This window comes from Pleurodeles waltl, chromosome 3_1 (genome assembly GCF_031143425.1).
Source record: "Pleurodeles waltl isolate 20211129_DDA chromosome 3_1, aPleWal1.hap1.20221129, whole genome shotgun sequence".
NCBI classification, from domain to species: Eukaryota; Metazoa; Chordata; class Amphibia; order Caudata; family Salamandridae; genus Pleurodeles; species Pleurodeles waltl.
Genome location: NC_090440.1, coordinates 152,178,595 through 152,206,474, shown reverse-complemented (window position 1 = coordinate 152,206,474; position 27,880 = coordinate 152,178,595). Strand labels below are relative to the sequence as shown.

Genomic DNA, 27,880 nt, shown 5'->3' with positions numbered 1-27,880 from the left:
TGTTTAAATTATCGAGTCTCTGGGCCAAACATTGGACACCCTGTTGTCAAGTCTCAACGAGGATATTGTTATTTTTTGCGGGGGTATTTTATTATAAGATTATGCGCAATTGCTGATGAACGTGTTTGTGGACGGGAGGACTTCGGTATAGATCCGTGTAACCTCTCACATTTCTCCCATACTCCCTGTGGTGATAAACTGAATAGGCTGATTAACAAACACAATTTGATCCTTAGTGTGGATCTTGCAGCTAAGCACATTCTAACCAGACCAACGTTTACAGGTAGAGGCAAAGGGTCAATGCTTGATTGCCCACTGCGGCCTTAGGTGTGGGAAACGAAGATGCGCAAATTTGATCAATAGGGACACAGGAATCGTCTAGTTAACAAGTGTAGGCTCTTCAGATTGCATTTATTGCAGAATTTTCGACTTTTTGACTTGTGTACTACTGTTTTTGAACATTACGGAAAAGAGCACTGGCAACTTTGTTCAAATAACACTGTGGATATACACAATATCAATACATGGGTAATGTTACCACAATTCTACTAACATCGCTCTTCATAATCAATACACATTCTCTTCTTGCTTTTAAACAGGACATAACCCATTCTTTCTTTCGATTTTTAATTTGAAGTATAGGTTGCCTGCCTCCATTTGTAGTTTTTCACAATTTCCTATAACTTGCCATTTCATAGTGTATTCCCTAATACCCAACTCACTGCCCATACCATTTTAATGTCAACAGGGAATTAATTCAGGTGAACAACTTACTTCAAAAGTCTGTAATAGGCAAATCGAAAGATTTCCTGGAGGAGGACCGAAAACACCACACCAAAGATGAGCAAGTCTCTCTGCAGAGATGCATCTTTATTATTGCTGACCCGCACCACAATGAACCACACTAGAGAGGAGAAGAGCAAGGAGACCAGCCAGAAAAATGCTCTGAAATAAAAAAAGGGACATAATTGGAATTTGACAGCACATACGAATTAGAATATCAAACCATTGTGTTTGTTATGTGATTGTCAGTTTCTCTAAACAAAAATGTGTCTTCTCCTAAAAGAAAAACACTTTTTTGCATGGCACCGAACAAAAGCTTGTTGTTTTGAATTCCAACAATATGCCCAAGATGGACACCAGTATCCCAGATGATGCACAACAATATGACAAAGATGCCCACAGGCTGACTGCCATTCTAAAGGTCCGCAAATGAACTAAATAACACTGCTTTACACGAAGTACAAAAGGTAGTGCTTATCGGTTCCAGTTCCAAACTGGACTCCATCTCTACAAATTAATCACTGGCAGCTAATTAGTTTTTTCCATAGTCTTTATTGAAGTTTTGATGTGTACAATGAGAGAAAAAGAAATACAATGAGTGGGGCATTAAGTGGCTCATCAAAAATCATTAGTATATAGCAGAGGTCTTAAAACGTGTTTAATCTGAGCCCCCTACCCAAAATATTTTCAAGTAGGATCCCCCTCCAAGACTTTATGGAATCTCTTTGGGGCGCTAGAGGGGTATGGCTGAGCGCAGGGAGTGAGGCTTATGAAATAATATCGGGGCACTTTCAATAGCTCGAACTCCACACTAAATGTGAGACAAAAAAAAAAAAACTGAAGTAGGCACAAAAAAAAACACTAGTCCCATTAATTGAAGTCCTCATCTTGGGTCCCAATGCAACTGCGCCTTCTGCACTAATCATACCTGCGGCCCTGAATAGTAACCTATCCCTTCTACCTCTTTCACCACTTCCCCACAACATCTGGCCATCACTCTCGTCTTGAAACAGATTGTCTGTCCCTTTCAGTAAAAATGAGCTCCCACGTATGGCCCACGTCATCCCTAATGCTCTCCCCATGTCTAATTGTAAAGTAAGGCAGTCTTAAATGTGAAGCAGTCGGCTCCTCCGATCTTCCCTTTTAACCATCTCCCTGAAGCCTAATGCTAAGATGTCTCCTCGGCTTCAATTATCCCTTCTCTTGGGCCATTGATCTAATGCCGAAAGCAACATTGGCACAGCAAGGATGCACTAAGCCCTAATACAAGAAAGGAATGAGTAAAGTAGCCATATTATGGATTGAGTTGGGCCCCCACACCCCTGGGTCCTGGTGCCACTGTACCTGCAGCACCAATTAGACCTACTCCTCTGCTCATTCCACTGGCCACTATTTCTAGGCCCGAGACCCCGAGAACACTGTTTGACCCTTTCTTAAAGAAATAGGGGGGAAAATATCCATAACCCCTCTTTTCTGTAATCTGGGCCCCAATGCCACCCCTTTGTGCTAGTACCATACCTATTATTGGGGAGCAGTGGCCCCTCACACCATTGTCCAGCTGCTGCATTAATGGCATTAAAGGCCTTTAAAAAAAAAAAGCCTGCGTGTGTCCCGCTGCTGCATTAATGGTAGAGAAGGCCTTTAAAAAAATAAAATTAAAATAAAATAAAAAAAGAGCCTGCGTGTCTCAATACTTTCTTCAGGGTATCTCTCCAATGAGAGGGGGGAGGGTGGTCTCATTTATTAAAAAAAATAATGATAATAATAATAATAAATTACACCTAGTGCCACCTCTTCTGGGCCATCTCTTTGACATTAAACATAGATTTCACTCCTTAATTTTTACTCCAGGACAATCAGGCCTCTGAATATGACCCTTTTAGCCTCACTTCAACCGTTTTGACTCACATAAAAGGACATCTGCATGTAAACAGAGGACAAAGTTGGCAGGGTGTAGAAGGACTAAGGTGCCCATGTCTTTAATTTTTACAAAAACTATTCCTATAATTTTTGTTAAAAACAATCATCCCAGATTTGTTAATGGGGACCTGGTGGTACCTCTGTGTGAGAATAAAGGTGGGTGGTGGTTCTAAAGTGATTTAATTTATGGTGCCTCTTGAAGCTGAAGCATCATGATGACAAACATTATTTATTTTTTAGCGTTAATGAAAGGATACTGAGTTTTGGAAACTGTCCTTCTAATGGACTTGTGAAAAATACCTGCACTAGGTACAGTCTGGTTATATATTAATAATATGCATTCTTTGAAAGCACTTGTTTTATCTTATACAGGGTCACTAGAATTATGAAATTCTGCAGCCGCAGCATTTTTCACATAATTATGGATTTGCCACATTTGCCAAACAATCCACCACCTGCAGCATAATCTGCAGATTTTAACAAAATAATTTAGTTTCTAGCTCAAATGGATCAAAAGTTACTAAAAATGTGGTGAAGTGTTTGCATGCAGTGGCAGTCCTTCGCAAAATGTAACTGGGAATCTTTCAGTTGCTTATTTCTGTATTTGGTTGATCAATTGGTACTAATGAGGTGAAATCTTTGCCAAGACAGTATTACCATGTGAAAAAGTCAAAATAATTAAGTAATACTAGCAAAAAGCATGCCACTTTATCGCATTATTTGCCTTTTCTTGCCACATAATTTAGTAAACCATGCCACATAATTTGGTGCTTCCGTGTCCAGTGGCCCTGATCACATATGCAAAATCATTGTGTGGCAGCTTATCTTATACAATGTGTAATACAATTTTAGAATAATGCTTTGCATAGTCACTTTGCTTTCTGTTACATGCTGGGACCTTATAGAATTATAAAAACACAAAGCACTATTATGCACTGCTCCAACCTGGATTCAGGTCTGCGACTCTCTGGTCTCGCGTACAGACATCTGCAGCGATGACGTTAGCCAAGTTTCATAATGTTAACAAGTGCATTTCCCATCAATTAATTTAATGCACATTTATTTTACACCTTATTTCACACTTAGTTGTGTGTATTGTTTTAAATGCAGTTGCTATGAACTGAAAATACGACAAATACTTTTACCCAAGCGTTGACTTCTTTTAGGTCCAACACTAGCCTATACTTACCGAACACCTTCTGTAGCAGAAATAAAATTGAATAGAAACCTTTTCCTCTGTGGTAAGTCAACACGGAAGTGTCACTCTGGAGTACCAGTTTTTGTACTCCTTCCTAGCACTTCTGACGGTCCCTGTGAAGACGGGTTGTGGTGAAACAGTCTCCTGGAAGATCCTGGAATTCTATGCAATAACCTTGATGAATGATCTCCAGCACCCACTGGTCTGTTACTGAGGATCTCCACGTCTCTAGAAAAAAAGTCATTCTTCGTCCTGTCGCCAGTATAAGATGCTGTTGCTCTGCATAGTCATGCCTTCAGGGTCAGGCAGAGCAGAGCTGGACACTCCCACAGATCGGGCCCGTGCCTTCTCTGCTGAACAGACTCCCCAGCCTTACTAGCTTACCCAAAAGGTCCGAATCCCAAGTCTCAATTGAAATGATGGACTAAAAGCCTTCCGGAATGTAAAATTTCTCCTGCTCATTCCCTTGCACAAATCTGCCCTTGACTACTTCTTCTAAATCCTGATCTAGATCAAGCGACTCTGCTCTAGGACACTTGGGAGATGAAGGGCCTTTTTTTATTAGCTTTAAATGCAAAAGAGAATACCTGCTTATTGTAACCTGACAGGTGTCCTGAATGACTGGACCTCCTCCCTCTTGTATCAAGGAAAAAGACATGGACTCCAAGGGTCCATTGGCTGGCCTCCTGGGAGGTTACACGTACACAGCAAGCTGCAAGAGACCTTTTTCCTATAAGTACTCAGATGACCAGTGGCAAGTGGACCTGGACTGGACCTTACTGGTGGCCTCCTTCTAACACCTGTGGGTCTTTAGGTACCTCCCCTGAGATCCTGGGACAAACCTGGCTGGCGTATCCAACCGAGTCCATCGTAATTAGCTTGAAATTGCACCTAGGTCCAGGTCTACTGCAACCAAAAGCTATTATTGGTACTGAGAGCTTTTCAGCACTATTGCTACTTAAAACTTAACAAATAATTTCTCTGATTCCCCTTATTGGATGTTTTTCACTTTGAATTTTCTTATTGGATTTTTGTCACTTTTAATTTTTACTTTATTACTGTTTTGGTACTGCATAAATATTTCACACATTGCCTTAAGGTAAGCCTGTCTGGTGTGTGCCATAGCTAGCAGGGAGTGGGGGTCGGGTTAATTTCGGGACTTTGAGGGTTCACTGTGAAAAGAGTAGCCATTTGTAGGAAGTTGGCTAAGTATATACTATTTCATAGTAAGAAATAGTGTGCACAGAGTCCAAGGGTTCCCCTTAGAGGTAAGATAGTGGCAAAAAGAGATAATTCTAATGCTCTATTTTGTGATAGTGTGGTCGAACAGTAGGCTTATCAGATGGTAGTGTTAAGCATTTGTTGTACACACACAGGCAATAAATGAGGAACGCACACTAAAAGACTTACTCCAGGCCAATAGGTTTTTATATAGAAAAATATATTTTCTTAGTTTATTTTAAGAACCACAGGTTCAAGATTTACAAGTAATACTTCAAATAAAAGGTATTTCACTTGGATACTCTAGGAACTTTGAATAATCACAATAGCATGTACAGTTTTTGTAAAAATGGCAATAAGCTATTTTAAATGTGGACACAGTGCAAAAATCAACAGTTCCTGGGGGAGGTAAGTAAAGGTTAGGTTTGCAGGTAAGTAAAACACTTACAAGTCTCAAAGTTGGGACCACTGTTGGGGGTTCAAGGCAACCCCAAAGTTACCACACCAGCAGCTCAGGGCCGATCAGGTGCAGAGGTCAAAGAGGTGCCCAAAACACATGGGCTTCAATGGAGAACAGGGGTGCCCCGGTCCCAGCAAGTAAGTACCCGCGTCCTCAGGGGGGTGGGGGGGGGGGGGGGAAAACAAGCAGGCACGGAAAGTACACCCTCAGCGGCACAGGGGCTGCCGGGTGCAGAGTGCAAACAGGCGTCAGGTTTTAGATAGGAAGTAATGGGGAGACCCAGGGGTCTCTTCAATGATGCTGGCGGGCACAGGGGGGGCTCCTCGGGGTAGCCACCACCTGGGCTAGGCAGAGGGTCGCCTGGGGGTCGCTCCTGCACTGGAGTTCGGTTCCTTCAGGTCCTAGGGGCTGCGGGTGCAGTGTTGGTTCCAGCCATCGGGTCCCTTGTTACAGGCAGTCGCGGTCAGGGAAAGCCTCTGGATTTCCTCTTCAGGTGTCGCGGTGGGGACTCAGGGGGGTCGTCTCTGGCTACTCACAGGCTCGCAGTCGCCGGGGAGTCCTCCCTGAAGTGTTGGTTTTCCGCAGGTCGAGCCGGGGGCGTAGGGTGCAGAGTGAAGTCTTTAAAGTTGTTTCTTTGTTGCAAGAAAGTTGCAGGTTGTAGAACAGGGCCGCTGTTCACGGGAGTTTCTTGGTCCTTGGTTGCAGGGCAGTTCTCTAAGGCTTCAGAGGTCGCTGGTCCCTGTTGGATGTGTCGCTGTTGCAGTTGACTTCGAAGTAGGGAGACAGGCCGGTAGGGCTGGGGCCAAAGCAGTTGTCGTCTCCGTCTTCACTGCAGGGCTTCAGGTCAGCAGTCCTTCTTCTTGTTAAGGTTGCAGTAATCTAGTTTCCTAGGTTCTGGGGAGCCCCTAAATACTGAATTTAGGGGTGTGTTTTTAGGTCTGGGACTACTGTCCTTGAGGGTGGCTGCACCCTCTTTGTGCCTCCTCCCTGTGGGGAGGGGGCACATCCTTAATCCTATTGGGAGAATCCTCCATCCACAAGATGGAGTATTTCTAAAAGTAAGGGTCGCCTCAGCTCAGGACACCTTAGGGGCTGTCCTGACTGGTGGGTGACTCCTCTTTGTTTTTCTCATTATCTCCTCCAGCCTTGCCGCCAAAAGTGGGGGCGGTGGCCGGAGGGGTGGGCATCTCCATTAGCTGGGATGCCCTGTGGAGCTGTAACAAAAGGGGTGAGCCTTTGAGGATCACCGCCAGGTGTTACAGTTCCTGCAGGGGGAGGTGAGAAGCACCTCCACCCAGTACAGGCTTTGTTCCTAGCCACAGAGTGACAAAGGCATCCTCCCCATGTGGCCAGCAACATGTCTGGTGTGTGGCAGGCTGGCAGAAACTAGTCAGCCTACACTGGAAGTTGGGTATGTTTTCAGGGGGCATCTCTAAGATGCCCTCTGGGTGTATTTTACAATAAATTGCACTCTGGCATCAGTGTGCATTTATTGTGCTGAGAAGTTTGATACCAAACTTCCCAGTTTTCAGTGTAGCCATTATGGTACTGTGGAATTAGTGTTTGACAAACTCCCAGACCACATACTCTTATGGCTACCCTGCACTTACAAAGTCTAAGGTTTTGCTTAGACACTGTAGGGGCATAGTGCTCATGCACCTATGCCCTCACCTGTGGTATAGTGTGCCCTGCCTTAGGGCTGTAAGGCCTGCTAGAGGGGTGACTTACCTATGCCACAGGCAGTGTGAGGTTGGCATGGCACTCTGAGGGGAGTGCCATGTCGACTTAGTCATTTTCTCCCCACCAGCACACACAAGCTGTGAAGCAGTGTGCATGTGCTGAGTGAGGGGTCCCCGGGTGGCATAAACCTTGCTGCAGCCCTTGGAGACCTTCCCTGGCTTCAGGGCCCTTGGTACCAGGGGCTTACCTGAGTGCTAGGGTTGTGCCAATTGTAAAGACAAAGGTACAGTTTATAGAAAGAACACTGGTGCTGGGGCCTAGTTAGCAGGGTCCCAGCACACTTTCAAGTCATAACTTAGCATCAGCAAAGGCAAAAAGTCAGGGGGTAACCATGCCAAGGAGGCATTTCCTTACACCATTATTCCTTAAAGTTGAAAGTAGCCCACCCCCAGTAACACTCCATATTCTTACAGCTAGGAACTTTTGTGTTGATTTTAGGTATAAACTTCTGCAAGCAGGAAGCACATACTCAATAAGTGAAGACTGGGACGAGAAAGAAGAATGGAGAGGTAATGACCTAGATGATTACCCAATATACTCTCACCCTACCAACTCAATCATTTTTCGTCTCCCACTCTGTCCTTTACACACAAACTCCTCTCTTGCATCCCTCGCTCACTCTCCAGCCGGTCGCCCCACCTCAACACAAGACCTCACACAGGGTCGCCCTCTCACCCGGCTATCAGGAAGATGATGCGGAGGGGGTCTGTGGCGATGGTCAGGATGTACAGAGAGAATGCCGGTCCGAAGGCGATGAAGGCGCAGCCGAAGAACACGGAGAGCGTCATTGCCGAGAGGGAGCGACGGGCAGGACACAAAAGAAGCAAAGGTTCACTGCAAACACCGAACAGAGCACAGATTTGATGTTGATATACGGAAGTGCTCGTGACACCGACAGGAAGAGGCGGTTCTATTGGTCACTGACAGAGCCCTTCACCAGCTGTGAACACCATTCTTACTCCAGCTATCCGTACAGTTGCCGCCATCCAAAAGCTACTTTAGCGACATTTTTGAGGTTGTGAAAATGTTGAAAGTTAGTCCTAAATTAATTTTAATTCAGTACGTTCATGACAACAAGGATAGCTATCCTCATCTCAAGCTGCACATCGTCCTTCGTTAGGTCTCATCAGCCTACCCCCAGGGAGGCGAATGCTGACTACGCATGCGCACTAAGCTGTCTAAGCCTTCCACGGGCATTAAGTCTGCGTACGCATGCGTAAATGGTTAGTGTCATGAGGTCTACGCATGTGACTTAGGACTTGCGGAAGTGTTTAGCTGCAAAGCAGTGTTGTGGTGCAGGGAGTTCTGTGTATGCCTGGAGTAACCCGATGACCCGTAATACTCTCTACCTCAAGTGCAGTTCAGAGACTGATCTTGTTCCTGGTTGGTCCAGTGAAAGAGAGGAGAAACATGTCTGCACAGAACTCAAAGAAGGTGAGTGGTGACCCAAATGGGCAGATGATGTACCTCCTCTCGTCCCTTCCCAGCATGTACATACAAATTACAAATGCATGAGTGTAATGATTATATGTTGAAAGAGTGGAAGAAAAGAGGAGATCAGCAGAGGACACTCACATCTAGATGTCTTGAAGGAAAACAAAGGTACATAGCTTGGTGTAGGAGACTCTGATCTGGAGGCAGGTTTTTGACTTTGATCAACGTCTATATGTAGAGATACGCATGCACTGAGAATGTGGGTTGTCTCTGACTGTAGAAGTAATAAGTACTAGTTATAATTTAAATGCCACTTACTAATTTATATTTTAATTTAATTTCTTTGATGGCTCTATTCATCCCACTGTATAATAGCAGAATGTTTTACTTTACACACATACAGACATAACGTGTCATACATGTGTGTAAATCAGTGTACAGGAAATGTTACATAAGACAATAAGGGCTACGAGGTGTAGTAGTCACATATCCTTAATTGCAGGTATTATATATTAAGAGTGCTTGGTCTGGAGAAACTCAAAGTCGAGATTTAAAACATAATACAGTGGTTGTGGTTGTCTGTACAAATGAGATTTTATTAGTACCCAAACAAACCCTTTTTTTCACTACATCCTTAGAATAAACCTTCTAAACCTATGCCTTGCAGTGTGCAAGCATTCCTTGATGCTGGCTCATGAATGGCTGTGCAATATTAGAAGATCTGGAGCCTATGAACCACAAGCAACAAAAGGATTTCTGTGACAAAAGCAGTAAACCACTGAGCTATTCTCGTTAAATACAAATCTGTGATCCGCATGTTACCCGTTGTGCTTTGCAGCTGGTACATTAATGCTGTATGTTACTTGGTGATGAGTCAAAACTGTGACTAGACAAAACACAGCTCTCCAGAATGTGCACTAACCACCATAGTAAACTTACTATTGCTATTATCCAGTGAATACTTCTGGGAACACAAAGAACTGTGTAGCAGGTGTTTTAACCTTATAAGATATTTTAAAATACAGTCTGTTTGCGACTAAGTAAGCCAGAACAGATTTACTGTCACAATTGTCCTTGTTACCAGTTTCATTGTGGCCCAATTTTTTTTTTAATGCATATGTTGACTCTTAGATTCCGCTTTTCATGACTGTGCCCTCTGTGACACCATCTCCTTTCTGCTGGGCTTCTACACCCAATTTATAGGATCCTGGAGTAACTGTTTTACATTTCCAATCTATGTGGTTGTATAAACCATACAGTCGCCGCACTGTTCTGAGGCCACACTGAGTGAGCCCACCTTTCATTGGCTGAAATTTCCCCAGTCGGTTCTAGCACTCTTCACACAGCTTGCCCTGTGAATTTGATGGCATGCTTGGGATTACTTCAAAACACCTTAGCCTTGTTTCAGCCTTTGTTTTTCGGCTGGTGCAGTGAAGAATAAAGGACAGGGTACGGGTAAACAGACAAGTGAGGCAGCGACAAGACAAGGCCTACTCTCCACAAAAATCACTACCACAAGCACAAAGAGTTGTTACTGCCACTTAGCCATCAGCAAACACGGAGTTGGAGGCAACTCCAACTCTGGACACTCTGGTATGCTTTTACCATTTTGAATGTAAAGAGGCCCTTCTGTCAGTGGAAATAAAAGGAGGTCCTATTCACTTCAATGGCGTTGAGATCCAAATTTTTAAAGACTTATTGCCAGTCACTTTAGTCAAGAGGTGAGCCTTCAGGCCAATTACCTCCTTTCTAAAAGAAAACAACACTAGATAAAGATAGGCATCCCTTCATAGGAAGAAGAAAGAATGAAAGAGGCCTTACTAACTCAACTGAGTGGAGATCTGAAAGTTCTAGAAGTTGCCCACAAACGCACACAAACATTAGAACTCAACAGAGTGGCTTACCTATTGGCCAAACTCGATAATAAATACTATCAACTAGGTAATAAATTGGCCAAATTACTTGCATATCTACTGAGATTGTGACAATCTAGGAATAGTATCTTAGAGGTGAACAGCCCTGATGGTCTTCTACACACACGAGGAAGATAAAGCAGAGTGCTTTCGAAATTTTACAAACACCTCTACACCAAAGCAGGGACTGGCTCCCAGACAAGAGAAAAATACCTTGCAGAAGCTAACGTGCCCACAATGAGTCCCAGTGATAGAGACAAACTCGACAAACTCCTTATGAAGGAATACATCTGCACAGCTAATAGCTAAACAATGCCCTTTAAAGGACTCGGGACCTGACGTGTTCATAGCTGCCTTTTACAAATGCTTTGACACTTCAGTACTGTTCCTGCTATATAAAGTATATCAGAAAATAACCCAAAAGGGAAGGGTGGCCTCTACCAAGGCCGGGTCACCAACATCTCTCATTCTGAAACTGATCAAGAAACTATACGAATGCGGTTCTTACCGACCAATCTCCAGATCTAAAAAATCTTCATTAAGATTGCCTCTCTGTGGCTGCAGGATATGATGAGGGCGTTAGTTCATCCCAACCAGTTGAGTTTCAGTCACAAGCGTCAAACCAGTGGCAAATCCAAAAAAGAAATCCACTTGCTCGAAATCAACAGCAAGGGTAGCAAACACTATGTCCAGGTAATCCTGGACACTAAAAATGCACTTGACAGGGTCGACTGGGACTGCATGACTGACACATTATTGGCAATGGAGATATGATTGGGCTTCAGAGATTGGTTACATTCTGGCTATCATAACCAAAGAGCTGGAATCCCCCTGTCACCTCCCCTTTTGCCCTGACCTTCAAACCTCTGGGCCCAGTGTACTAGATCTATACCACAAATCAAAGAGATCAAGTTTGGCACTCAAGATATAAACTTGCCATGTTTGCAGATTACATTCTGCTCTCGATGACTGACCCACTAATCTCTCTCCTACATGCTATGACTGAGCTTAAGACCTATCATTAGGTATCCGGGTTAAAAATTAATATCTACAAATCAAAAATTCTAATCCTAATGTATCAGCCCCTAATAGATTCGTTGGAGACTCCAGCGATTGTTCCCGGTTAAATGGGCAGACCCAACAATTTTATACATGGGTTTAGCTTTTGTGAACGCTCCAGGCAAATTAAAGATGTAAACCTTCAACAATTATAAAGGATAGTGAAATCTGAACTGGGTAGCTGGAAACATAAGACACTCGCTCCTGTGAAGAATTGCTGCCCTTTAGATGTAATTTAAAGTCACTCTGCTCCTCATTTGTCTGGCAGGATAGGAGGGAGATGATAGATAGAGGTCAGTGTTCTCTTGATTGGGTTTCCCCGACCTTTTTAATTACTGTGCTGCAGCTCACCTGTGGTTCTGGATTCACTGGACCAGAAGACATAACAAAAGGGCTGGTGCAGGATAGATCATGTTCTCACAGGAGGGCCACCCTGGCAGGGGGCCTGACAATTAAAAACACAAAGAACTCACACCATATATGTTTCACCAGTTCAAAAAAGATACCTCCTATCTGTTAGACCACCTGGCTGTCAGAGGGGGGCTGACCGTCTTCTCAGCCTTTAAACCACTTTGGGGAAATCCTGAGTTTACCCCAAAAATGGCTAGGTGGTGGCTGTAGAATATTAAGAGATACATTTGACCATGGAGATGTTAAACTCCTCTAACACTTGAAGGTCGAGTTTGACTTTCCAGAATTGGAACGCTTCAGATATATGCAACTAACCCACTGTCTCCATGACCCAGGGGGCAAGCAGAAATCTGATCCCATTTGAGAGCTACCTACTGCCTTTTTCATGAGATCAGCTTACTACTTATCGAATATGCGATATGCTGAACTCTAGAAGAGAGGGACAAAGCTGCAGTTCTAAAACTTTTGGTGCAGAGAACTGCAACTATTCCTATATGAGAAGAAATGGAATGATATTCACATCCGTACAAGCAACTTTGTGCCAGTCACATAAGGATTAGGGAAACCTTGGTAAAAATACTTTATAGATGGCATTACGCTGCAGCAAGGTGATCACAGGAAGGCAATGGGAGCTGGAGAGGATGTCAAGAAGATGGGACTTTGACACTCATCCTTTGGTCCTGCCCTCTGATACAGCATTTTAGGGACTCAGTGAATGCCACAATTGCGGAAAATAATAGGCTCAGAACAGGTTCGATGTCCGAAGGTGGTGCTGTTGCTTTGTCCAGCTAAAGAAAGTTACCCACTTCTTGACCATAAATGTCAGATCATTTCCCATCTGCTATTGGCAGCAAAACAAACCGTCTTATCCCTTTCTGGTCAACAGGCAGCCGACACAGAAAACACATAGATTGAATGCCAGTGATGGATTTCTGGGGATAGAAAAACTATTGAAGAGAGCCCAAGGCAGAGAAAAACACTTTACAAACTATAGGGTCTGCTGTTAGGAATCTTTGAAGACCTCAGGGATTTGCACTGCCTCAAGAGACTCAGGATAGTCAAGATTCTGCACAACTCCAAACTAGATAGTTAAAAAAAATATGTAAAGATAAAAACGCTCATTATTCATTGGAACATGATCTTCAGACCCAGTGTAATGTCACTGAACCCACCATAGACTACAATGGTAGGAAAGTTAGCGATTGGGACAGGAGGGTGTTTAGTTAGGGGAGGCAGAGCTTCACAGTTTCTGGGCCATAGGGGACTGCAGTACTTCTATTTCCAGGTTGTTCCAGTCTAGCTGTTTGACTTAATGACTTAATTTAATGTAATGACTTAAACGCCAATAAAATGTATTTACACCTAAACAATGTATATAATATTAAGTTGGACCAATCACCCTTTTAATTCAGCCTTGAATTTAGAAATTCGAACTTTTTCTGTACTTTCCCTTCTCTTTTAATATCTGTCACTGGAGTGCTGGTGAAGTGTGATAGCTGGGAACATGGGTACAACAATTGTTGTGCAGAGGAAGTTACCTCGAGGAGGAATAGGCAGTAGCTGAATGAATGAAAATACTGCTATAGCCTGACTGTGTGAATTGCTCCACCTCACATTCCGTGAGCTGTGATTGAAAAAGATGGATCAGAAAATAATTTTTGAGCTTTTATGCAAGGATGAAGTGCTTGGCAATGGGGAGAAGCTGTGAACATTTAGGCATGGTGGTTATCTTTGCTGCATGGTGAGTGGCTTTGCTGTGTGATGCATGCAATTGTTGCGAGATAGCTTATGTTGCTGTTAGGTCACTGGCCTTGTTGCATGATTTTTAGCATTGTAGTTAGGGTCTGGAATTAATGGGTAACAATGTGGTTTGCTTGGTTGCACGGCAGTCAAAATTGGTGCAAGATGAATAGCTTTGTGAGGCGGGCAACTTTACAGTGCTATTGTTGAAGATGTTAATTTGGAGTGTTTTCCATATATTACTAACCTGCAAAGTATCTGTCTCGTGCTGTGGGTTCATGGGATCAGACGAAGGCTTTCCTCAGATGAGCATATGGCATATCCAGGTTAATGGTGCTGTAACTTGTTTTTGGGGTATGTTTGAGGTGGCTCAGTAGCTAATAGGGAGCAACAGCATAAAGTTTATTGTTGGAGAGATGGTGTCCTGGTATTGCTTCCCCGCTAATGGGTCTGTTGCTGTGTTTTATATCACTTAGAGTTGAGTAGTTGGTTGTCTGGATAGCCCAATGTAAAAAGAGTTCACTTAGTAGGGAGGTGAACTGCTCCCCTGAAGCAGCTTTGGGAAATAAGGTGTCGGAGAAGGCAGAAATAGTGTGGAGTCAGAAATGACTTCTAATTGTTCACCTTGGTTTGGGTCAGAAGGGCGATTGGCCACGGTTGAATGCTGGGGCTTGAGTTGGTTGGAAGGTGGTGGTATACTTGGTGTCCAGTAGCAGAAAGTCCACTTTGCTTCCAGTGATTTTCAGTAAACTCCATGCCAAGCTTTGGCCCGGGGTAGTCAGGCAGGTTTCCTGGTCATGTCATTGGTTTTGATCAACCATGACCCCTTAGAATTAGACATCTTCAGCCATGGAATGAGCGACTGATTCAGCAGGCAAAGAAGAGGTGCCCATTCCAATGAGCTCCACTGGAAGTGGTATATCTAGAGACAGCAACATCAACCGCAACAACGATGTAGGTGGAGGAAATTAGAGGTAACCTTTACTTTAATGAGAGAAACAGCCAATAAAAAGAGACTTCCCCCAGATGCCTGCTATGCACTCCCTTCCTGTCAGGAAGTGAGACAATATGCTCTGATCCTGGATAGCTGAATTATGAGCTGCATTTCAGTTTTTTAAGTTCCACACTGATGGGGTCCACAGGGCATGTTTCCACATTTGGTTGGGGGGGGGCATTGTTCCATGTTTGACGTGACCTGGACTACATTTGCTTGTTTGGGGATTACTAGGTGCACATTTCCCTGTTGTTTATCTTTTGAACGATTACTTCACTACTAGCACTTCAACATTGGCTGCGTCTGATCCATGTATGGGTGCAGTGAAAGCTGTTCACCCATGGGCAGTTATCATTTTCAAACTCATCTAGTTGATCAAAGAAATTATATTAAGACAATTATTTTTGATAGATTAAGAAATTAGACACTTGAATTATGTTTGTGATCACTCCGAAGTGTATCATGAATGCAGAACAAACGTAATAAATAAGATAGAAAATGTATAGAAATGTATTTAGATTTTTTTATAAAGTGCTTAATGCCTCTTTCGAGTTGCCTTGAAGTGCTATAGAAAAAAAAGATTGTGGAAAGGTTAGGAAGGGACCGTCTGCAGGAGGTGGAAGCTGAGAGCTAAAATTTTTAGTCAAAAGAATAATTATTCCGATTCTAGCAATGTCCGAAAAAATTTATTGGTAAAGACAAGGAGAGAACGGAATATGCAATCCAGCAATAATCATCACCGGGTTGTGCACTGAAAGAAAGACAAACCAATTGTAGGCGTCTAACCATGGATTGGAAAATGTCTGGTTAATTCAACACGAGGAAGGGAAGACCATACCAAATGGGAATTTAGTCTTTGGCAGGCCGATAGCCAGCACAGAAGAGGTGTGTTTTCACCCTCGTGTGTAATCTAAGAAACTTTTTGTTTTTTTCCTGATACATTTCTTTTTCCCATGTTTCCCCTGATCTACTGTCCCCTTTTTAGGTTTCGGCTGCACAGAGCTTGCGCTGTGCTTGTGAAATCTGTTGTATTAAATATATCTTAAAAGGGACTTACATCCCACATTCACTTCTTATTGGTCTGTCACTTTACTTTTCATTGTTTCTATTGGTTGCAGGCATTTTATTTCCTGTTCTATGTGGGTTTCTCTCATCAGTTTCCCATAGGCAAAGTACTGTGTTCATCTGCTTTGGTGGAACTTTTTTTAACGTCCCAAGCAATGCTCGGCAAAACAAACTAAAACCTAACAAAAGCTACACCCTTGCTTTGAAGTTATAGCACTGCCTGAGTGCCATGGGCTCCCAGTGGAGATCCTCTGATGTGCCTTTTATTTCTTCTCTGCGCTCCGGGTGAAGCACGCACTACTTAGTGCCCCCAGGGCACAAGCAGGGACCCACTTGAGTGCATTCGTCATCGTGTGCACTCTACCATCTCCCCGGGGCACAAGCAGGCATCCGCTTCAGTACTTGTTTTATCCCTAGCAAGAGCGTCAGTTCTGGTCACTTTGATCTGTTTGCAAAACCCTTGCACTCCTCGATCGTTTATTGTGTTTTTCTAAAATGGCTCGTCACGTTTTTGGAGAAGTGTCGATTGTATTCCGTGGATTACCACAGCCTTATTTGTGAATTCAATATTGCCTTTCCTCTTCGAAAAGATACAGGCACAATTTATTATCAGTACATGTTTAAATGTCCAGGAATCTGCAGTTACTTTTAGTAATTGTGCATTGAATTTCTGAAATTGCACTGGTGAGAAATTGCTCTGGGTATGAAGCTTGTTTAACGTAATTGTTGGCCCGAGGCCTTCCTTGATTGCCGGAGGCACCGGGTCTGCGCCGGCAGCATGGCCTTTGTTGTCCTCTCATGCTCGGAGACAGTAATCGTTGCAGGCCTGCGAGGGTAGCACAGCTCCGCCGGAGGCGTTCCCTCCTTTAATCTACACATCCCCACAAACACCGGATTTAGGAAAATATTTTCCAGGTAGGAGGCAATTTTTTTGGCAAAGTTTTACAAATAAAAATGTGATTTAAAATAATACACTATTTTATAGATTGTGTGTGCGTGTTCTTTTTCAGTCAAGGGCTTTCTTTAGGATTCAGGGTTTTCCCCCATATGCCAGGTGTTTTTGACACTTTTGCAACTGGAAAGAATTGCAACATTTATTTAGTGTGTAAAAGTTTATAAAACGTTGTATTCATATTTATCTTGCTTATTGATAGATTCTAGGGTTGAGACCATCCTATTTGTGGTTACCTTAACTTTGTTTAGGGGGAGGGTAGTTGGGGGCAATGCTTAATTTGTGCTTGTTGTTTCCGGTGCTGAACACCGGCACTTATTTTTGAGGGCCGGGGCTTATTCTTCTACCTCAAGCATTTGCTGCGAGTAAACGACACATATGTGAAAGACAGAGGAAGGGAAAAACGAAAAAGCGTCACAAAGGGAGGAAGTAGAAAGCTGCAAGAGTGAGCTGAAGGGGCAGGGAGTGGCTTTGTATGGATTAAAGAGCCCGAGATGGCTTCAGGATTACGCTTCCTCAGTATTCCGTGTTCACACATTAAATTGCAGCAGCCGCGTGTTTAAGAGGAGGGCTTTGGGCACCGGCGCCTTTTTATTTACAAATTAAGCACTGGTTGGGGGTAGTGATGCATCTTGCATGCACACGAGTGAATGTGTAACGAAGCATGTTAGCCATCAGCACAAACATGTTTATGGGTGTTATATAGATGAATTTCGTGTCTAACTTTGTACAAACAAAAAAGGTGCATATGCTTAGTTACTTTCCCGTATACATCTGGTGTCTTTTATTAATGCATTTTTAGTATATGTGGTATAATGTTACTTGGAAGAAAACATTTGCTTTTGGACGGAGAGATAATTTAAAGTCAAACCCATAATCTAATCAAACTAAAATACTGATCGCCTGTGAAATATGCATCCAATTTAGGGCTCTAGACAAGTTTTACAGTCTTTTGTGCTCATGTGAGGGCTCTCGTTAATAGGACCGTATTTCTAAAACCGATAAATAAGCGAAGTAACTATGGAGGCACTATGTAACAACGTTTTTGCGTTTACGATAATTACTTAATTAAAAAAATTATTGTGCAATTCGCTATTTTAATTTGAACAACCAGTCCGAAATAAAATTTGCTTTAAAAACGATTGTTATTTGTTTGTAGTGCTATGCGACAGTATTCCACCTCTTGTCAGCTGAGCATATGCATTCGACGTGTTTGATTGAAGTTTGTACTTTGTTGCCACAAGTCTTTTCAGCGTCCCCTACACTTTGGAACTTTGCGGCTATTTGTTGTTTATAAATACATGTCAAAGCAATGTTAAGATCTGTGATTAATTACTGTGTATGGAACCAGTGTTTTTGAGTGTTTGTATCCCTATTGCTAGCACTGGTTAATAAGCATTGGCAAAGCCAATAGGTTTCGCCTCTGCGAAATCTATTGATTTTGTCAGTGTTTGTTTAGACATGTGACCCAGCAGCGCTAGCAGCTGCGCTCAATGTCTTAAAGTGTTTAAAAAAACACTATGACCTGGTCAACACTGAACTTTCATGCAGTCAGTGCTGGCCACGTTATAGCATTTTCTTTTTTAAACTCTTAAGACATGCTGCAAAGCAGCTAGCGCTGCTGTGTGACATGTCTAAAAAACATTGACAAAACTAATAGAGGCGAAACTTATTGGCTTTGCGAATGCCTGCTTCGTCTGGTAGACCCATGCTTCGTAGCCCTCGTAAAATGTTGACGATTCTCCTCAGGAGTGTTCTGTGATGTGACAGTAGGGAAGACTGAGAAAAGGTAGTAAGGTAGTCTTTCTTACGAAGAATAAACTCTATCTTCTACCTTCCGTGGATTCTTTGTGACATATAACACGTTCCTTCTAATCTTAGGTTTATGCTTTGTAGTTGTAGAGACCTACTGCAAAAACCCTCATAATTGGTCTTTCGAGTGGTTAAGAAATTGAAAGTAGCAGGTCATAGGCTTCAAGTAGGTATATTGGAAGATTTTTGAGAGGTAGTTTGAGTATAGAGGTTCCACACCACAAACACATCTCCCTTCAGAGGAATGACTTCATGCATCACTTGTGGAAGAGAGGGATTGAAATTTCTAGGCCTGATGCCTGATTAAATAGACTTAGATGTTAGACATAATCATACTAAGAATTGGCTGTATCTTGCGTATTCTGGCAAACACTCATATGCTGAGAGCCCGTCAGCAAGATGGCGACCGCCCTGTGAGGCTCCGCTGACCAAGGGCGATTAACCTGAATGTATCCCCCTTAATCTGTGTCATCGGTATCTGGTCAGGACAGCATACTTATTCTCCTGTGTCCCTAACCGGAATGCCATGTTGATTTCCCAGGGCTTTGCTCAGGGAGCATAATAGTCCACACTGAGCCGCAGGCCGCATGGACGTTGGCATTGTGGACTCTAATGCAACATGGGCTGCACCTTGGCACTTGAAACCGTGCAGTCCAGGAGACAATGGAAGTGACTGTCTGCCGACATTTTTAGCTGAGCCTGATGAATTTGAGGCGCTTGTAGGTGCCCCCGAGGTCCTGGGCAGCTGCCAGGAGCGACGAGCTGAGGCAAACAGTGCTACAGGGAACATGCCTGTAGCCTGCAGAAGGTAGGCGATCTCCACTGGGGCAAAGTGATTGCAGGGCAGCAGGAGTGGTGCAGCCACCCAGGATTAGACCCTCCATGTCCTGTGTTACTCTGCGCTGAGACAGAGACCGCTTGCTGCATGCCGGGGGTGGCAGAGGATGCACCCCTGGCGTGCGTTACGGCCCTTTTTGACTTTTCATGTGGCTTTGTTGGTGGGACAGACACCAGTGTGACCCTTGAGGACTTGACTGCATTGTGGCAGGGCCGCTTACTTGGAACTGCTCTTGTGATCCTGTGGGCTCCCTTGTGAAGCTGTGAATCCCCTCACAATTTGAATCTTCTGCCACAGCTCAGAGGAAGCGGCAGCATGCCACTGTGTGTAGAGATTGGAGGCCCTTCCATGGGCCGGCTGACACACTAGATGGGGTGAATACATTATCGTGGAACCTAACAGGGAGGTTACCTGACGATTGAGAGTGGTGACATGGGTGGCGGATTCCTGTTGATCACAAATTCAACTGACAGCAAACTTCTCTAGTCCAGGAGCTGTGTAGGCAGTCGCAGGCCTGCTCATGCCCCCCATGGAGGCCAGTTGGGGTATGGCGGGCCCTTGAGGAGGAGGAGGAGGAGGAGGAGGAGGAAGCTTGGAGGCAGGAGGCCCCACCCTTTCCCTGGCATTTGGTGCTGGATAGGACATCAGTGAGGTGTGCTGTGTGACTGTTTGTGGATGGTGGTGGTGGACGTGGTTGGTTTGCTCATGCCCAGCTACTAAGGGATCCACCTAGGAAAAGGCGGGACAGACCGCTGCACTCCTTGCTCCCGGCCTCAGATTTGGAGAATGTCAGCTATGTGATTTTGTACATTCAGTTAACATGGGGAAGATTGAGGGTAAATAGTCCGAACTCACATTTGTACCAGTCAGAAGGCTGTACACCCGGGCAGGCTTCCTGAGAGTGACTTCTCGGACCCCTCAGCAGATGAGTACTCTGCACAAAAGCCTTCAATCAGAACGATGTCCTTGGACCTCAAACAAAGTCTGAAGTCTAGTGACTCTAAAATTGATCAGTTAACTGATCGTATGGACGTCTTAAAGAAAAAGTTGATAGTCAGCTGGAACAATGCACCTCAGATCTTGGCAATGACCAACACACAACAGGTGAAAAACTGCTGCATGTGGAAAAAGTCCTAGAAATCGTTGGCAATAAAAATGAAGACTTAGAACCAATGTCCCGACGGAACAACGTCCGCATCCTAGGGGTCCCTGGGGTATGTGGAAGACTATGTTGAAGACATGCTGAAGTCTCTGTTTGGAGACACTATGTCGACCCTGCTGGTTGTCGAGAGGGCACATCAATCTTTGGGCCTGCGGCCTCCGCCGGGTGCACTGGCTGACCACATTTTTGCCAAACTGCTGAATTATAGAGGCTGCAGCGCTATTCTTAGTTTGGCTCGGGAGTAGCAGCCTTTTGTCTACCAAAATAATACACTTACCATATATCCGGACTACACCCCGATGGTTCAAACTGCACAGAGAGACTTCATGCCTGTAAAACGATCACCACTCCAAACAAATGCTGCCTACTCTCTGATATACCCGGCCAAGTTGAGGATCAGACATTGGGGCAAGCTTCAATACTTTACAGTAGAGCAGAGCACAAGGAAGATGGCCCCTAATTGAGTGACAGTGACTGAGGTGGGGGTATGCCTTCCCCAGGCACTGCTTAGACTTCCTGCTGTGTGACTTCACAAATGTGTACAGTGCCCGGTCACTCCGTTGGACACTGACTCCTTGCCCACCTGACCTTAATACAGGTCGAGATCTCCAGGCCTTCAGTTCGCCCCACTCAGATGAGTCCGCTGTTGGTTATGTACTCCCACTTCAAGAGAGAGTTTGGGGTTGTTTTTGTTTACGTTAGCTGACCCGTTTGGGGGGTTCGGTGTGGGTGGTGGGAGGAATGTTGTGGATTGGTTCTCTGTTGGTTGCCCCTGCGGGACTTGCCGCACTCTTTCCCTCTTGGACTCAGACATTCTAATTTTGCTTAGTGCTGCAATTCCATTGCTGTCACACTCGCAGATCCTCTTGCGCTACCACACTCATTAATACAGTAACTTGGTTGACATGAAACGTTTGCAATGATGCACGTAAAGTGCGACTAGTGGCTGCCTCTATGCAACACCACAAGGTTGATATATGCATGTTGCAGCAGCTTCATCTCACTGTGGCCACCATGTCACAGCTGCGGGCATGCTGGTTTAGGGAATTCCATGTTGCACACTACTCTAATTATGCCCGGGGGTGGCGATAATTATTTGTAAGGGCAGTCCCTGGTGAACCAGGATGGTGCTTTGTGACCCATCGGGGTTCTACGTACTTTTTGGCAGGGGTGCTCTATGATCGTCCCTTCTGCCTGTTGTCAATCTATGGCCCTAACCAGACAGTCCAGTGTTTTTGTGGAGATATGGCGTTTGGTTGAGACGTTCGGTCAAGGAGTCCTTCTGTGGGGAGGAGACTTTAATATTGTATTAGACCCCGTAACAGACCGCAGCGGTTCGACCAGACAACTGCATCCCAATGCGATGGCCTTAGTACACTCCATCATGGCAGAAAATAGCTTGGTGGATTTGTGGTGCTCCAGTCACAGTTCCTCAAGGGAAGGCACATGTGTAACCATTACGCACAATACTTGATTCTGCATAGGCATGTGGGTTGGAACCAAAGATGTAGACTACTGGATGTGCCCTGTCGAGCACTGCCTGCACACGTTCTCTGACCATGCCCTGGTGCTGCTAGAACTGCACATCTCCACAGGAATCCAGTGCGCTTTCACTTGGCGACTTCCAGGGGGGGCTCTTGGAGACCAAGTCTTCACAGACAAGGTTCAGGAGATTATAGTCAATTATTTTGATCACAACAAGAATTCAGGACAATCTCATTCAGTGCTCTGAGAGGCATTTCAGGTGGTTATCAGGGTGGTTTGCATTGCTAAACAAAATGGGATCCTACTCTCGCTGCATCATGAGCTCCACGCGTTAGAGGAGGCACTGAGAAATCTTGAGCTGTGCTACTACACTTCAGCAGAGAAATAAATATTTGCTGAGATTAGAACCAAGCTCACTCAGTGTGACAAAGCTGTTCAGCGTGAAGTGTGTTACCTGGGACACAAAGTGTAAGCCCGGCGCTATGGTAAGGGCAACAGAGCCAGGAAGACACCAGTGATTCTTCTGCACAAGTCTTGGGCTAGCAAATATGTGGTAGAGTTATAGGATCAACAGGCAGACCTTTAGGTAGGCCCTATGGCGGTCCAGCAGACAATATCAGCTTTCTGTACCGTGCTTTACTCTTCTACCCACAATTCAGGCTACTTTGAAACACTTCAACTACTATGGCTGGAAGATGGCCACAGGTGCTTTTAAGACACCCCGTCCACAGTTGAGGGTACTGTCCAGGTTATGAGAGGGCTTCCTGGAGATAAGTGACCCAGGTTGGATGGTCTGATAGTGGCCATCAACAAAGAGTATGCCTAACTGTTAGCTCCTCACCTTCAAGAGATTTACGTTGACTTAATGGAGACAAGAACTCTCCCACCGTCACTAGGCGAGGCACTGATTATTACAATTCTTAAACCTGGTTAGGACCCTCGTAAGTGTGGCTCTTATCGTTCACTTTCATTGACTAACTTTGCTGATAAAACACTAGCCAAATTGATTGTGTCCAGACTAATTCCTCTTCCTCTGCTCATCGCTCGCCCGGACCAGGCCGGTTTCGTCCACGGTAGATCCACGGTGCATAACTTGCGCATTTACTTTGCAGTGGTACAATCAGTTGATCCAGAATATAAAGCGTCAGCAGTATTTCTCGATGCCACAAAGGAGTTCGACTCCCTGGAGTGGCCCTATCTCTTTGTACTGTTGGCTCGCCTTGGCCTGAGCCCCAAATTTATTAGCTTAATAGGGCTCCTCTATGGGACTCCCATGGCCCGGTTGCGTATCAACAGCCTTATTACCGTTCCCTTTTCGGTGTCGTGTCATCCATCAGGGAGGCCCCTTCTCACCTTTGCTTTTTGCTATAGCGATGGAGCCACTGGCCACGCATTTGAGGCAGCATCCTACCCACAGGGGTTTTGCCTTCATGCAGCGGGCACTACTAGTGTCAATGTACGCAGATGATGTCACACTGTATGTCCGGGAACCCCAGGACAATGTAGATGTCCTTATATCCTCCTTGGAGGCCTGTCCAAAATACTGATTAACTGGGCATAATCTATAATATTTACCCTCACAACGGCCACTACCCAATATGCTTCGGAGTTCCCACTCTCTGGGCTTATGAGCCAGTAGGCTCCCAAGGGGTTTTGCCTAGCAGGGATTTGGACGAGTTATGGCAGACTAATTACGGGAGGGTGATCTCCTGGCAGGAGGATAAAATAGAACGCTGGCGCTTATATTACTGCTCTCACTTAAAGGGAGGATAGCGATAGCCAAATGGTGGCTCTTTCCAAATTTCTTAATTTGTTTGTAAACATTACCCTTGCCATGTAGTTTCTGAACGCGCCTGTGCTCACTTCTGGTTACCCTCGCCTGCGCTACGGGTGTCGTGGAATTACTTGGTCTCCCCTTCGAGCACCTCTAGTATTATTGCACTCTTTTGGGTACACCCATACACTATCAACCACACACCAACCGGATCATGATCAGGTTCAACCTTGGCCATTATCGATGGCACTGTACCTGCGTCAGCGACAGCCGCGCGCCTGCATAGACACAGTTGCTTGCACCACGTGGGCATGGAACGAGCTCCGGCCCCAGGCGCATGCGGAACAACTTTTCGTCCCCTCCGTGCCTATCCTAGGCCACCCGACGCTGCCCTTCATGGGGGAGGCAGGCACGCAAGCCTGCATACGCACACTGCAGCGGTCCACTATGGTGACATTCTACCCTAACGGCCAGTTTATTGACCTTGAGCAGGCTCTGCAGGAGCCACTCACTCTTACACTGGCTCACATAGTCCCAGCTGTGCGCCGCTGCACGATCACAGAATAGCATTCCTCGGGCTGCCCCAGTCACACTCCAATTGGAGGTATTGCTTGATTACAATATTATATTTTACAATGCATGACACGGCCAACACCCCCCCCCCCCCCCCCCCCCCCACACACACACACTCACTCGCAGGAGGCATGGGGGCAAGACATTGGGGGGGTCATTCTTGACGAGCATTGGAAAATATTGTGCGTGCACATTCCCACACTACCCAAATTGCAGACTACGACTGATTCACTTCAAGTTTTTGCACCGCCTGTACTACACTCCTGTGCACCTTCGCGGCATGCGTTTTAGAACTGATGCGTTTTCTCAGCAGGGCTTCTCCCCAGAGGCAGATTTTATTCATTTAGCCTGGTCCTGTCCTGCTCTGCAGGGATTTTGAAGTTCCTCGGAGCCCTCTGACTGCTCTACCTGGATATGTATAAGATGTTCAAAGTGGGGAGAGGAAACTGGTTGGCATATTGTTGCTTTTAGCGAAGCGCAGAATTGTGATGCGCTGGGGACGCCGCAAAGCACCCCATAAGTCTGATTGGCTGCAGGATGCAGCATATTGCCAAGAACAGTTGCAAACCTACTGGGACTTGATGCCTGCGAGTTCATGCTCTCAGGATATGTGGACACCCCGGTCTCCTACCTTAGGATACACACTGATGACTCACCGGTACCTACCCCAAGCTCTAGACAGGAGCACCCACAATGATGGCGGAATACCAGCTTACTTAACTGTACAGGCCTTATTCAGACATAGTACTTGTGTTCTAACTGTTGTCCAGAATGCATATATTCCCCCCCTTCCCTCCATTTCCCCCTCTATTCTACTAACACCCCAGCGACTACATTTCAGTCCCCCCCCATGCTCTTCCCCCGACACTGGCCCTCCCTCTTGATTTGGCTGTGACCTGTTACCCTTGCTGTCTTTATATAGCTCTCAGCTACTATACCTTTTGTGGTGACTTGTCATGTTTTGCATGCTTGACTTTGCTGAGTAACTGATCATATCGCTTTTTCCCTGTGTTGTTCTTGGCATTCTTGCAAAATTCACAAATACATTTTTTTTTAAAACACTCATGCGAGACAATGACAAGCCTGTCACCACAGTGGCTTTCAGAGTGAAAGCTCTAGAGAAAATACAAAAGGCAAGAGGAGAGCAGAATGGACAGACAAGAGAACATTACATTACAAAAGCCTCTAGCCACATGAGGTGTTGTTTCACTCAATAGTATTGATTATCATGACCTGTATGTTTTGTTCTTTCAGGGACCTGTGACCTTCCATGATGTTGCAGCATATTTCTCCACAGAGGAGTGGAAGCTTTTACATGAATGGCAGAAGGAGCTTTACAGGAACGTCATGAAGGACATTCAACAAGCGTTGATGTCGCTGGGTAAATTAACAGTGGGCTATTGAAATGTAAAGAAAGCATTTTAATTGTCTGTATCCATTTAGCTTGACAATGTAAATTCAATTTTTTCAGACAGAAGATTAAAGTTTTGGGGTGTCATGCCCACTAATAGCCAGCAAGTACCAATACTATTTTTACAGGGTCTTCCTCTGAAGTTCTACATCCACCACTTTCTGTACGTCAATCTCTATTACAGTGTAAACTGCTTTGTTGAGCTATACCTCTGTGCACTGCGTCTCCATGGTCTTTTCTAGTGTATGTACTGCCTTCCCTTGGCCATTTCTTTGGTAGCGTGTATGTTACTAATACGGTGTTTATCATTTTATTTTTGTAATTTCCTTTTAATTTAAACAGCGTGTTCACCCTATCGCTGTACAAAGATAAATGGAGACTAAAACTCTGATTGACACCTAGCTGGACTCATCTCCTTATCAGTCCACCTCTTCCGCCACATTACTCTGTATGCTACATTACAGTTGCTTGACGGTCAAACACCGCATAGAGGTTGCTGATACTATTATTGACATGAAACTTGACTTAACAAATACATCTCAGCCTGCCATTGATTTACCTTTGCCACCTGATTACCTCTTCCTACGGTTTTACAGAGAAGGCATGATTGGGATGGTGCGGCTTGTCTAAGAAAAAATACTGTACCCTGCCTTCTAGTGGCTTCCAACTCCCTTGCCACTTTTCAATAATTCACAATTGACTTAAGTTTATTGCCACTAAATCAACCAGCATCCACATTATCTACCATCCTCACAGTGAGAACAACTCCTTTGTTGATTGCCGCAGAGAATGCATAACCTCCATATCACATAGTAGCCCAGTAACATTTACTTACATCCTTGTTGGATATTTCAACCTTCCCTAGGATAAGCCCAACAATTGCTTGTCTTGCTTCTTTGCCAACTTCCTGCATGAGAAATAGTGTGACTTGGCACTGTCCAAAACCCAAACATACTGAAGGGGCTATCTAGAAAATACTTATTGTATAAGAGTATTCTGGTTTGGTCATGCACTCAATAACAGTGGACTAATCTGACCATTTTCATCTTCACCTCTCAATTATCATTACTAGAACTATTTACTGTGAGACAACCCAAGATTTACAAAAGATCATACCGTTCACTTCAAAATTAACCTACCCTGATTTCCAGAGAACCCTGCAGCAAATGATGCCAATGACATATTTAATGATGCCATTATTGGAATTGTTAATGCCATGATTTGTGGAATTATGCCTTGGCTTCTGGAACAACACCTCAAATATGTGATCCAAGCACTGGTATTATCCAGGCTTGATTGTGTCTGTGCTGTTCTCATTGACATTCCTAAGATCCACCTTGCCTTAGTCGGAACCTTCTTGCATTCTACAGCACATTGATCTCAGGCACAAGTCCCTTTCATCATATCACCCGTTCTATACTCCTTAGGCTTGCTTCCTGTCCATGGCAGTTCAGCAGTCTGGGAACCCCCTTCTTGAACAAAAAAACGTATCTTGAATTTGGGATGTGCTCCAAGAGTTTAGAATTTGATTCTGCCTTATATCTGCACTTATACCAGTGTGTTGACTTTCTAATAAAAACTAAGGCCCAGATGTACAACCTTTTGTTTTGCGGCTCACTGTTTGCTATCCATTTGGGAATCACAAATTGCGATTCGCAAAACAAAATGTACAACAGTGTTAAGTACACTGTTAGCGATTCCCAATGGGGTCGCAAATGACCTACCTCATCAATATTCATGAGGTAGGTCGCAGTTTGAAATCCCATTGGGAATGGCCGCACTCGCAGGGATGGTGGCCTTCTGGGGACAGCAGACCACCATGTCTGTGACTTTAAAACAAATAAAACACATTTTTTTAAACGCAGCACATTTTCCTTAAAGGAAAACGGGATGCATTTCAAACAAAAAAATGAAAAGTTTTCTTTTCATTTTTTC

At 44.5% G+C, this 27,880-nt stretch overlaps 2 protein-coding genes across 5 annotated transcripts in view; one reads left to right on the top strand and one right to left on the bottom strand.

Moving 5' to 3' along the window:
• Positions 1 to 8,471, bottom strand: part of APH1B (aph-1 homolog B, gamma-secretase subunit) — a 60,710-nt gene extending 52,239 nt beyond the window's left edge. The window contains exons 1-2 of the mRNA XM_069222013.1: positions 7,998 to 8,471; positions 775 to 945 (exon numbers count right to left, since the gene is read on the bottom strand). Coding sequence (XP_069078114.1) covers positions 775 to 945; positions 7,998 to 8,110 — 284 coding nt within the window. The 5' untranslated portion in view covers positions 8,111 to 8,471. The remainder of the gene's footprint in view (positions 1 to 774; positions 946 to 7,997) is intronic.
• A 55-nt stretch (positions 8,472 to 8,526) lies between these two features.
• The window catches only part of LOC138283852 (zinc finger protein 501-like), an 87,938-nt gene continuing 68,584 nt past the window's right edge, over positions 8,527 to 27,880 (top strand). The window contains exons 1-2 of one of the 4 annotated variants that reach the window (XM_069222010.1): positions 8,527 to 8,756; positions 25,789 to 25,915. In XM_069222010.1, the coding sequence (XP_069078111.1) occupies positions 8,733 to 8,756; positions 25,789 to 25,915 (151 nt within the window). In that variant the 5' untranslated portion in view covers positions 8,527 to 8,732. Of the gene's footprint in view, positions 8,757 to 16,776; positions 16,854 to 25,788; positions 25,916 to 27,880 lie in introns of those variants that run through there. The other 3 variants (XM_069222011.1, XM_069222009.1, XM_069222012.1) reach the window with 3 other exon arrangements.